Raw genomic sequence first — 13,493 nt, 5'->3', positions numbered from 1 at the left:
TGGACTAATTGTTTGACCTGCTATATCTATGCAGCCACTATCTGATGTTCTTTTTCAGTTTTAAGTTTTGCTTTGTTGGCTACTTAGGCACTAACAAGAAACAAAAATCAAAGCAAATCACCAAAATCCATATTGACAGATGAAACTAGCTGGGATTGTAAATGATTCGTGCCTAGAATAGATGATCGATTGCGCCGAAGTAATGAATAGTTTCTTTTAGAAGATTATCCATGCTAATTTACAGGACCAGAAAGATTGAAAAATTTTGATTAATATAATAGATACATGGTATTAAGAGAACCTTACTTTTTGGTTCAACTTTTTACAAGCTTCTGTGAGCATATTTATTATGACCTGCCCCAGAACCATAAGCATATGGGGTCCGTGCAGTCTTAAAATTCACAATTTAATTTCCAGCTTCTCTACACAAACAGCTATATATCTTTCTCTTGTACAAAATCCTTTGATTGACTCAAAGCTTCTTGGAAGGCAATGGAACATTTTTGCGGTATTCTGCCAGAGCCCATAAGGGGAAAACATTCTTATATGTTGGATAGTGTAACATACAGTTATTCTTGAAAACACCAGTAATTTCCTGCACAAAATATTTGAATGATCATTAAACAAAATCAAGTGAAAATTCAAGAAAATTTGAGCAATAATGACCAAATCAAACGTGTGTGTGTGTGTGTGTGTGTGTGTATTGTTACAACGACTAGGTCATATCAAGATACCTGCTGAGGATAGCTTCCATCTTCAGCTTGAGAGTTAATCAACAACTTAGCACCACGGTGAAGTGGAGTCGGATCCCTATCCGCCTATTTCAAGAAAAAACCATAACAAAAAGATTACCACATGACTTGAAATCCGGAAAGAAATTGAGCATAAAGTATATGCAAAATCATAGCAACTAGGCAAAGATTAAAAGGTTCACTAGGAACTGACCTGGCCAGAATGAATCAAACCAAGCATAGCCCATGCTGTCTGCACATAAGTTGATCTCTTTTCTTCGAGAGGTGTATATATCTGAGCAATGAAACACACATTAATATTTATTCAATGTATCTGTCTTCTTGGCTAGTCATAATTCAACTGAAGAAATGAAGTTAATTACCTTATTTGGGCAAGATAAGTAGCTCTCGCCCCATCCACCATCTGGAGACTGTGCCCTGAGTAGAAAATCGACTCCTCTACGCATTGCTTGGTTATTATAGTAGGTTTTTCCAGCAGCTGCTAGACCAACAAGTGCGAACCATGTACTGTAAATGAAGCAAACTCCCCAGTTTCCATACCATGAACCATCAGGCATTTGAATCATTTCGAGATAATCGACAGCTCTTGCAATGAAAGTCTCAATTTCTTTCTTCCTGTGTCCAGGGTACATCTTCATAAACATCACAAATCCATGGATTGCAGATGATGTGCACTCAACATAGCTGCATTGTATGACAATAAAATCAGGCTCGGATGATATTAATATTTACGGTACAAAAGAAACCAAAAATGGGAAGAAGGAATTGTGTGAAAAATCTTACTCGTGCTCGATGACTATGTTCTCCAGGAATTCCATAGGATTGAGTTTCTAAGAACACAAAAGGACGAAAAAAATACTCAGTTGATATATGGTGTTAAAAGAAAATTTTGATTCTAAAAAGAACAGGAAAAATGTTAGCATAGAAGTTACCTCTAACCACATTTCACCGCGAATCGGCTCCCAGCCTGCTAGACCACCTCTTGGTCCCTGAATTTAAAGAATGAAGATCAAAATTCCGATACCAGTACTCTAAATGAATTTCTTTGAAAGAAAAAAAACATCTGAAGAACAGAACAGTTCATAACACAAAGCAGCAAAAACCACTCACCTGCAGTGAAAGAATGATATTGACTGCTTCAAATATCATCTGAGGATCCATTTTCTCACCAATGTATTCAGTGGGCAACATTTGAGCGAAGAGAACACACTGTACAAAAGAGAATAAAATTGAGTGCTGCTTTATTTTACAAAAATGTTATCATAAAATTTAACTTCGGTTGATGTGATTTTAACCTTTAAAGCTTCGGCTGTACAATCAGAAAGTTGCCAGCCATGATCTTGATCAGAGAAAGTCCATGATCCTTTAGAAATGTGACGATACATGCCCACGAAGTCACCTGCTGGATTATCCACAACCTTGAGCAGATTTGAAGTTCATTTTGATCAGTTAAGGCCACCAAATTATAGCAAGAAAAGAAAAGAAAAACAATTAATTGGGTTGAATTCATGATTTAGTACCTGAGATTTCTTGATGAAATCAAATGCTTTAGCGAGCGTAGGCTTGATTTCTTCACCAAGCTCACTAGTATACAAAGCCTGAAAACCAAAAGTAGCATCCCACAACTGGCTACCAAAGCTCTGGACCTTCATTCCATCCTCTCCAACCCACAAGTAATCAGGAACCCTAGCAAGATGCCTCTTAAAAGCAACACCATCTGGATCTTCCACCCAACAAGAAAGCATGCACAGCACCTTCTCAACACAACCAATAGTAATGTATCTACTGTTTTCATCTTCATAATGAATGTGCTTCATTGTTACTTCAAGAGCCTTCTTTCTGACCAACTGGTTGAAGGGCCAGCGAGTAAGAAGAGGTTCAGACATCAAATACAGACTATCCCAAAGGAAATCCTGAATCAAGGAATGTGGATAGTAAAGATCCTCCTCTGCACATAAATGTCTGACTTGCTTCCACTTTACGCTTTCGTAAGGCTGAAGGTACAGCTCTTCTCTCAATGACAGAATCAGAGGTGTAATTGGTCCAACAAATCTTTTTCCATACAGATATGACATTGGCATGTAAACCAATCGACAGTAGCACCACATTTTTGCTGCATTTTTTTATATATATATTAATTAGCATCATTAACTTGCAAATCAAGCTAAAACAATGAAACGTACAGTTTTGCTAATCAATTACCTGGATGAACAGGAAGGGCAGTAGGCAGAATCCAAAACTCTGGGGGCATAGGGTTACAACCAGACCAGTCAAACAGGCCAAGAATCTATAACAAAATCAAGAAGAAACATTATTACACTCCACTTATCAATCATAAATTGGACTAGCGCGCGTGTGTGTATGAGTGTGATTGTCTAAAAATCCTTATAACCCAAAGAAAAAACAATCATACCGAAAGCCAAGTCTTGCCCCAAGAGGGAATGGAAGTGACACCACCACGGTCAAGAATCCATTTTCTTCCTCTTGCACAAGCTTCCTCATCTGGCCCTACCCCAAGCATGCGCAGACAAATGTAGCTGAAGGTTGTGCAAAACATGTTGCTGTGACTTTCTATGTGCAGACCCCACCCACCATCTTCATTCTGCAGCATACATATCATGTTAATTAAAGTGTTGATTTTGCATAATTAATTAGATTTCTGAAGAAGAAATTAATTTTTATTTCAAGTGATACGGAATTAATTACCTGATGGTTGTATATGTAACGAAAGATTTCTTTGCGGTACTCGGGAGGGAACATGGTGTCGAGATGCCCAGTAATGTAGAAGCAAAACACCTGCAATTAATGTTATTTGTCCTGGTTAATTATTTTTTCAATTACCAAAGTCCCTTTTTCTTTCCTTCTTTTAATTAGCTACGCACACATAAACTCTAAGAGCATAAATATTTAGTACCACTATTTTTTATTTATTTTTTTGGATTCGAGGAAACCCCACCCCCCGGAAAGCGCATTTTATGGGCCCAGGTGAGTGAGTAAAACCCCGGCTGTCCCAAGCTCTTACAAGAGGTGCACGCCCTGACTTGAACTCGAAACCTGCTGTGCAGATCTCAAGCCCTTTGCCACCACGCTACACCCATTGAAGACTTAGTACCACTATTACAAAAGGCATATCCACAAACATTTTTTAATTAGATAATTAATTAAGAAATGATCGACAGAGTGGAATAAATAAGGAAGGCAGGCCAGCAGCCATGATTTGGCACCCGTTTCTGATCATTACCAAGGTGATGTCATGAGTGGGGTTTTATTAAAAAATAATTAATTAATGAGAAGAAGAAGAAGAAGAGATTAAAAAAAACAAAAGAGATTGTACTTACGAAAGGAGGAAGGAAAAAGAGGACCCCGGAATTCTCAGCAGGCCAGTGGCCGTCACTAGCCTGCAAGGCTGAATAAAAGCTGGCTGACCTCTTCATAGCCGTTGTTGTCTTTTCGTACGTGACTTCTTCCCCTTCCTCAACTCTCACTGCCGGAATTGTTTGCTTGAAGTTTTTCTCCCTCAGAATCTGCACCGATCACTCATTCATGTTAATTCTTTCGCGTTCATTTCTTTTCCCTCCATCTCATAATTGGTGGTGGTTAAGACAATATATATTAACATTAATAATTAGCTAGTATGATTGAGAGATCATAGTACGTATCACACAAATCATGGAAAAAACATGTCATTATTCCACATAATTACATGCATTACCTAACATAAAGTCATTGATTTGGGTAGTCGGAGGTGGTCTTATTAATGTTAAGTAATTAATTAACTAGGTTGACTACTTTAATTAAATCCTTCACAAAATCTATATGGACCGATTGAATTAATCTCACACTAAAATTAATATAATATTTTACTTGAAGTAATCAGCTTAAGACAGCGGATGGAAATCTACGGCATCATTTTATTTTTGTTTTAATATGTCCATCTACAGTAATCTTAATATGTCAACATCAAAGCATGATCTCCTAATATTTTTCAAGTCGTCGTATTTGAATAGTACTATCTAAAGGATTTTTTTTATTTTGCAAAATTAAAAATAAAAACTCCATAATAATCAATATATAAGGGGAGTGGTTATTTTAAGAGAATTAAGCTTTACATAAATTAAAAGAAAAGAAGCAATGATAAATATTGTTATTAAATTTCGAGAAAGAATTAATTAAGGAGGATGCCATATATATTACTACAATTTTTATGATTTTTTTATTTTACAAGATTAAAAAAAAAAAAACTCCAATAATCAATATGGGGAGTAGTTATTTAGTTTAGTAATTAATCCGTGCTTCACGTGATTTTGTTTTTTTTTTTTAAAGGAAAGAAAAAAAAGCAGTATATATTAATTAATTGTTAGTAAATTTTGAGGAAGAATAAAAGAAGATATTTAGAGTACCTGATACTGCCAAAGAAGGTCGGAGCTGGGCTTGACCTTAGAGCGGTTCTTAGTAAAGTTCCGGCGAGCCTCTTCCACTTGCTCTCGCTCTTCAGGAGTTCCGGCATTAGGATCATATTCCCATATCTGTCTTCCAGCATACTCATTCGTGGTGAAAATGTAAGGGTTGTTCCCTTTCTCTGCAATCTTTAGCCTCCACATGATGATATATATTGATCTCTTCTCTTCTTAACTATAATATATGATCTTTAATATTAATTTATCTCCCTTAATTCCTCCCTTCAATCCCTGCATTAAGCATATGCAAATTAAATCACGTTCTTATATAGTTATCATCCATGTAAATGCTAGCTTTACGAAATAACTATTGCATGATCAACATATATATTCCATGCATGCATACGTAGAACAAATCTTGGTTTGGGATTATATCAAATTAAAGAGAAGAGAAAAGGCTTATAATTTTACAGGGTGATCAAGCTAGCTGGAGCAACCCAAATGAGTAGGCATATAGAGCGCAAACGACTTACCACAAAAAGAGATCAAAATGATCTAAGGATCGGATCGGAGAGAGTTTTGTAGTGATAAGATGACGAGGGAGTATTGAGTAATGAGTGTGGAGGTTGTCTTTCAAAGGTGCTCTTTATAAGGAGGAATGGAGAGGGTGGTGGGGCAGCCCAATTCTCATCATTAAATTATTCAACCCTACCATTGTTGACCAATTAAAAGTTAAAAGAAGTCGTCGTCGTCGTATATTTACAGCAAAAAATTACCGCCATTGATGTAGTTGTGCGTGGAGAACAGATCATAGGGCACGCATTGTTTCTTTCTTCAAAATCTTACTCCTTCAACAAACATAATGTTTTCTTATTTTATTCTATTCAATTTAGGTTTGCATGTTTGAACAAAGACCAAATCCTCCACCACCGGCACTACGCACTATTATTATTACTATCTTCATCATACATGTATATACATGCACGCGCATACACATATATACATACACACATACATACATACATATATATATATATATATATATATATATATATATGGATCACACATGCATGTTCAAATAATCTTGATGTATTAATAACATTTCACTAGCTCCGGTTGATTTATTCTTAGTTTGGTCCGTGAAGGATGGATGGATTAATTACCTAGTACATTCTTCCAATACATGTAGAGGCAGTAGAGCATCAACTCTACATATATTATATCAGATCAAATCCAAGGGTAATCTTAATTAGATTTCTTAATCCATGATTAAGATTTTAAATTCATAAAAAAAAACACAATTTAGTCCCGAATAAATCTATATTTCCATATTTCTCACTTGCATGTAATTAATAAATCAAAATATTGTATTTTTAATTTACAATTAATCGGTGCCATCATTAACAGTTAAATGGGTGTGCATCGAGCCGGCACAAAAGAGAATCAAACCTAATTAAGTCTTTCTAATTCTTGGAAGATGTTGGAATCATATAGTCGGAGTAGTTTCCCAGCCCCCATTGATTGGTCCTCTCCTAAGTCAAGTAATTCAAAACTTCTTACCATTTCCCTTTTCTTCTCTCCCGTGGATTCCACAATTGATGCTCGTCAAAAGACTAAGAATAGTCACTCGTACGTGTTTAGCACGAGATTATTTAATGGTTATTAATTTTCTTAATTTCAATGAAAATACCATTCGAGGTGAAAAAAATTAAATAAAACTATTGATACTGCGCCAACTTTAGTATTGAATAATGATATTAATGTATTTTTGAGAATTCCTTATTATTATTATTTTAATATTTAACATAATTACTTGTATGGTAGATATGCACAAACATTTTGTGGGACTCGCATAAATACATACATATATACATATAATATAAATAAAATAAATAAAGTCAAATAAATATGACCATCACAACTATATATATATATATATATATATATATATATATATATATATATTGTTGGGAAAAGATAAAAAAAATAGCAATAAAAAAAACTAGAAGAAATTTATATCATTAGACTAAGCATAATTATCAAAATCTTTTTTTTTTTAATTAGCTACACACATATAAATATTTCCTTATGTGTTTTTTATACTTACATATAAACTCCATATGAATTAAATGTAATATATATTAATTTATCAAATAATAACATGTTATTCTATTCTAAAGTTTTTCTTGATTTCAGAGTAGATTATATATTGCTTTGCATATTAGCTTTGACTTTTTCAACAAATGATTTTTTGTTATTCGTTCGATTATTTTAAAATACTTTGTTTATAATTTTTTTTTTGTCTATCAAATATTTTATTTTCTATTATTTTTCAATGATGAATCAATTAATAATAAGAAAAAATCTCAAGATCATGTGAATAATTAAATGACATCCAAAGAATAAAAAAAATAGATGTGTAAGATGACAACACCCAACAAAAAAATTAAAATTCTACATCAAGAGATAAAGTGTTACTAAAAAAACCACAAATTAAAAAAAAAAATTCCTCGAGAAAGAGATGGGAAATGGACAAGAAGCCATGATAAGAAGAAAACATTAGTTTGATGAAGAGTGAGTTAAAATAGAATAGCCACTTGAAAAACTAAATCTTAAAAAAAATGTTTAGTAGAGAAATGTGACAATAAAAAAATGATTAAAAATAGTTGTGTTTAGAAAAATATAATTATTGAATATAAATAGATAAAACTGTAATGATAATAAAAATGATCATGTCAAACTCATAAAAAATAAAATTATCATAGCTTTAAGGGACAAGTGAAGAAAATAATCAATATAAATATTATTAGTTATTTTCTAATTAATAAAAAAAGAGAATCAAGGAATTGAATAATTTTAGAAAATCATAAAATTATTTCAATCATCTTATCAAATGAAATGATTAAACATATTTTTATAATTTATTTTATTTTATTTCATTGTATTATATGCCTAGTTACAGCACTGTATAGAACATTGCATATAAATTTCTTCTATGTTTCTCATTACCGAGGTGGATTTAGTGGGATTTTGTAAAATTAATTAATTAATGAGAAGAAGAAATTAAAAAAATAATAAAGAGATAGAACTTAGAAAAGGAGGAAGGAAAAGGAGGGCCCCAGAATTTTCAGCCCGCCAGTGGCCGTCAGTAGCCTGCAAAGCGGAATAAGAGAGAGGTGGCTGACCTCTTCATCACCGTTGTTGTCTTTTCAGACGTCACTTCCTCAACTTTTACTGCTGGAATTGTTTGCTTGAAGTTTTTCTCCCCCAGAATCTGCAGCTTCCATTCATTCATTCATTTATGTTAATTCTTCGCTTTCCACAATATTTGATGCTCGTCAAAAGACTAAGAATATTCATTCGTGTTTAACACGAGATTAATTAACGGTTATTAATTTTCTTAATTTCAATGAAAATACTATTCGAGGAGAAAAAATAAAACTATTCATGATATAATTACACGAACTTTAGTATTGTATAATGATATTAATGTATTTTTGAGAATTCCTTATTATTATTTTTCAATATTTAACATTCCTTGTACGTATGGTAAATATGCACAAACATGCATTTTGTGGGAATTAATATATACATACAATATAAATAAATAAAAAGTCAAATAAATATGACTGATTGTAAGTAACACTATATATATATATATATATATATATATATATATATATATATATATTGTTAGCTAAAAAAAAGAGCCTAAAGGAAAAATAATAATTTTTTTTAGCTTTTTTCTTCTAATTTTGCAGCTCCAAAAGATAGTCAAATTAATAAAGAGCTATATATAGTCATTCATACAAGCTAGAAGCATTAAAATAGATATTATTTAAAGATTTATTTTTTAATCTCCACAGCTTTTCTCAATATTTTTTTCTAAAAAAACAAAAAATATTAATATTAGATATATTAAGATGTAGATCAATACTACTTTATATCTCTTTGAAATGAATTTTGCTATTGGAAATTTTCTAATGCCTAATGATGGTCGCTCTCTCCATCGGGCATAGGATCATCATGCCTCGGCTGCCCCTAGCTAGCTAGATCCTACAATTATTCGTTAATTTCAATGCTTTTTGCGACTCTTTCTCATCCTGCCATCATTTGCAGTTCTAATTTAAACTTTGCGAGCACATGCGATCAACAATGTGTTTCACGTCTGTCTTCCACGGAAAGAAATTAATGCCTGAAAAAAGAAATTCCCTTCTACTTATTTCATCAGTTTTTTTTTTAATTTATTTTATTTTTGCCAATATCATCTCTAATAATGCATTAGCTAGCTAATCATGCATGTTTAACACTTAACCCCAAACGAATAACCAGCCAGCTAGCTAGTACGTAGTGGTTCAAATTAAGCTTTATTTTATTTATTCTGTTTTACTTACAGTGCAAGTTATTTATTTTTTTTAAGAGAAAATCATGAGAGTATCTTGCCATGAAAGGGAGAAGCTTGAAATTGTCAAGCATTAATTAATTAATTATAGACCAACCTGATATTTCTTGTCAGTCTTAGCAAGCTGGTGCGGGCCAACGTTATTTCACTCTTATGAACAAGTGGAAATGAATTTGTGTGGGCCAATTAGCTAGCTAGCTTGTTCACCTTTATTTATTTATTTATTTATTTTATTTTTCTCTCCAAATTGTGTGGGTAATTAATTTTCATATATTAAGATTGACCAAACTCTTGCCGAGAAGCATTAAAGTTATAAGCATCCATATTCATAATATATACATACATACATATATATATTGAAATATAAATAATTAGTGCAAATGCTGGAATAGTGGATAATTCACAAGAAATGACTTGGAGGTGACGAGAACAGAACACACGTCAGTCAAATATTTCTACCAACTATGTAATTGTTTTTTTAATTTAATTTAATTTAACCTGGTGATGGTGAGAAATAATTAAGCATGGAAGTCATGGAGGTGTGGATACGCAAAGCATGAGAGGTGGAGGGAGAGATTTCTTGGAAAGAAGGAGATTTTGACCGCTGCCTTCCCATTCTAATTGAATAGTATATATTATATATGATTTGTTAGCCTGTCTTTCTTGAAGTCCGACCTCATCACCACATAGCGGTCAAAACATTCTGTTATCTATTCTATATTAAACCCTTCTTCTTGTATGGATTATTTTATTCGATTACGACCTGGCCTGACCTGAGCTTCCTTCCTTTTTCTTTTTCTTTTTCTTTTTTCTTTTTCTTAATAACGTGGGGATTAATGCAAGTGTGTTTCATATTGTAGTAATGGTTGGTTTTTTTTTAATTTATTCAAATAATATTTTTTTAATTTTTTAAAATTTTATTTTTAACAATAATATTTAAAAATAATTTTAAATATAAAAAACCATCTTTCAAAACAATCCTAAATACAATCACTCTTTCTGAATTGATTTGATTTGATCAGACATTAATTAGATATTCGATTGAATTAATGTCAGGATAGATAGGACTGAAACCTGATTGGTAGAGCCAGCAGCCTATCGACAAAAATTAATCTCATTTAGTCAATGTTCCAAATTTCCGCATACTTTTAGACTTTTCTTGTTTTTTCTTTTTACAACCAAAACATCCTTTTCATGTGATAAAACAGCGCTTAAAAAATGTAGAAATTAATAAATGAATATATATCTTCTTATAAAACTGATATATACATATATATACACACACATCCACGAACGAATAAACAGTTATTTTTCAAGAATTAAATCATCAAAAAATATAAAAAAAAACTCAGCAACTCAATATATATCCACCAATGATTATATATAAACTTACATGTAAAAGTTGAAAATATAATTGTTAGGATTCGAACTAAGAACATCGATCCTTGCACTCTAAAGCGACTCCTTACCTCTATACTACAAACCAAAGTTCAATAAATGAAGATATCTTTAATTATAGGGTTTTATTATTATTATTATTATTATTTGAAAGAGACGCTAATAGGTTGCTAGCTTAAACTAAACAACAATGTTATTAGTTATCATCCTAATTAAAAATATAAAAACCATTTTCAAAATCTTGAATCACAATTTTTACCAAATTAAAAAATCAATTAATGCCATGGGCTGGCGATTGATGCTTTATTTCTAATTACTATTTTTGTTTTTGCAGATAAATCCATTATTTGCACCTGAGTTTTCACCATCTCATAAAAAATGGCCTTATCTTTAATTTACTTTAATTTTCGGCATTTGAGTGCAAATTACTTAAAGAAAAAAACTATTTAATGGAGAGGGTAAGGAGGATGATCGATCGATATTGATATTAATTAATCAAAATGAAAAGAAAGTTGACAACGATGACTTAAATAATAAAAAGGGTACTCTGAATTAATTATAACGTACATATATAGAGGATCTTTTTAATTAATTAGTGAACTCATGATGAAAACACATTAAACAGGCATTGATTTTAATTATTATTTTCCTAATGCCTTATAATTGAAGTCATAGCAGCGCTGGGTCAAATAGTAAAAAAAATGCTATTTAATGACTGATCATAATAAGTTTGGCAGGTCGGGAATTAATTTCCAAAGTTGCCAAAGTTGAGAGTTCTCTCCATGCATATATATATATATATATATATATATATATATATATATATATATCTTGGTCAATCTGACCCAGCCAGGTTAATTAGGAGCACATTAATACTTAGTCAATTGATACATCCAATTTAAATATGATATTAATATTTCTCTCATGCATCTCCTCAAAAGAAAAAGGAGGGTTGAATCTTCATTCGTCTCTGTACGTAGGGCTGCAAGAACATTGACCGAGTGATCCTAACCAAGCTAGCTAGCTCAAGTTGTGGGAAATTAACTGATCAGATGGAAGTGGTGGGCATTTAATTCTTTCCTCTCTATTAATTAATTTATTTATAAATATTGGGGAAGGTAGCTAGAAGTAGTAGAGGTGATGGCTTTCGGGCTGAAGGTACGTAAGGCACCGTAGGTGATATATATATATATATATATATATATATATATATATATATATATATAAAATTAAATATCTTGAAATATTAATTAATCCCATCTGCTGAGCTGATCCTCTCAATCTTCACAATTCAATCCTAGCTAGCTATATTTATTAATTAATTTCACCAGTAAATGTAGTGCCGTAGAAATCAGTTTATGATCAAGACATAATCAAATGATCCATACTTGTTGGTTGCCATGTGATATGTTGTTCATGACTAGTTTATGTTTATTTACTTACGATCGAGCCACCGATAATCAATTATCGGCATGCAAGATTTCAAGATGAAGATTTCATCACGGTTCAAGTACCCGGCTCTCTCTCTCTCTCTCTCTCTATATATATATATATATATATATATATATATATATATATCATAAATCGTACAGCAGCAATGTTAATCAAATATTAAATTTATTTGGATTTAACGCATCTTAATTTGTATTGGTTCTTAATTTGAGAAATCCCTTCTGTATCCTACCTAGTCTCGAGACTTGAACTTATAAAAAGAAATTATATATTAAAAAAAAGAGCGAATCTTCTTGATTATCATGTCAACCCTTTCGAGTTAAAAAGATGGACTCGGCGTTTTAAATTAAAAGTTAAAAAAAAGAAGAAGAAAAAGGAGGATATATATATATATATATATATATATATATATATATATATATATATATATATATATATCTCGCTCGTTTCAAGAGAAGAAAGGGGATGAGTATTCTTACGAGGGAATGACGTCATGAATTACATGTATGATAATTAATAATAATCATTGGGAGAAGCACAGTTCTCTTGCGATGATCACTACTTCACTGAAATGCATGGGTTAATCCAGTTCTTACTTCAATAATAAATATTATCATCAATATTATTAATATAATATTGATGATGTGTCGTTTTCTTTCACGATCGCTCAGAAATGACGAATTAATCGACTAGACCTGCATTCCAAGAGTCAGCCACAATATTCTCAGGCAATCCATTGATTGGCTGTTCTTTATTCTAACAAAACAAAAAAAGGATTTCATTCATTTCAGCAACTTAATTTGATCGAAGGTTATTCACATTGCCTCTTCTTTTCTTTTGTCATCTCTCTTCGATCTTTTATTTTATTTTCTTAAAATGACTCATTGGCTAGCAAGGGACTAATTCTTACGGAGAATACTGTGAGAAAAGAAATAGGAAAATAGGGGTGAATAATTAATAATGTTCATTTCAAGAGGGATATTCATATATAGTGCTGCTGGGTATTATATATAGAGATCAGCAGAAGGACAAAGGTTGTGTTTCGTACGATCCGCTGGAGAGAATCAATGTCAAAGCTAATTAACATGAAAG

At 31.9% G+C, this 13,493-nt stretch overlaps 1 protein-coding gene across 1 annotated transcript; it reads right to left on the bottom strand.

The window, feature by feature from the left end:
• Positions 1–243: 243 nt before the first annotated feature.
• LOC133672503 (beta-amyrin synthase-like) lies at positions 244–5,764 on the bottom strand. Its single transcript, XM_062092941.1, has 15 exons — positions 5,683–5,764; positions 5,153–5,440; positions 4,091–4,276; positions 3,459–3,548; positions 3,166–3,354; positions 2,955–3,039; positions 2,273–2,865; positions 2,048–2,170; positions 1,863–1,961; positions 1,685–1,741; positions 1,536–1,582; positions 1,115–1,436; positions 946–1,026; positions 735–818; positions 244–595 (listed from the first exon to the last, which is right to left on the bottom strand). The coding sequence occupies exons 2-15, from the start codon at positions 5,351–5,353 to the stop codon at positions 473–475; spliced, it is 2,280 nt and encodes a 759-aa protein (XP_061948925.1). The 5' UTR covers positions 5,354–5,440; positions 5,683–5,764; the 3' UTR covers positions 244–472.
• Between the last annotated feature and the right edge of the window lie 7,729 nt (positions 5,765–13,493).

This window comes from Populus nigra, chromosome 14, assembly GCF_951802175.1.
Source record: "Populus nigra chromosome 14, ddPopNigr1.1, whole genome shotgun sequence".
NCBI classification, from domain to species: Eukaryota; Viridiplantae; Streptophyta; class Magnoliopsida; order Malpighiales; family Salicaceae; genus Populus; species Populus nigra.
Note: the sequence above shows the minus strand (reverse complement) of the source record. Positions and strands in the feature narration are given on the sequence as shown.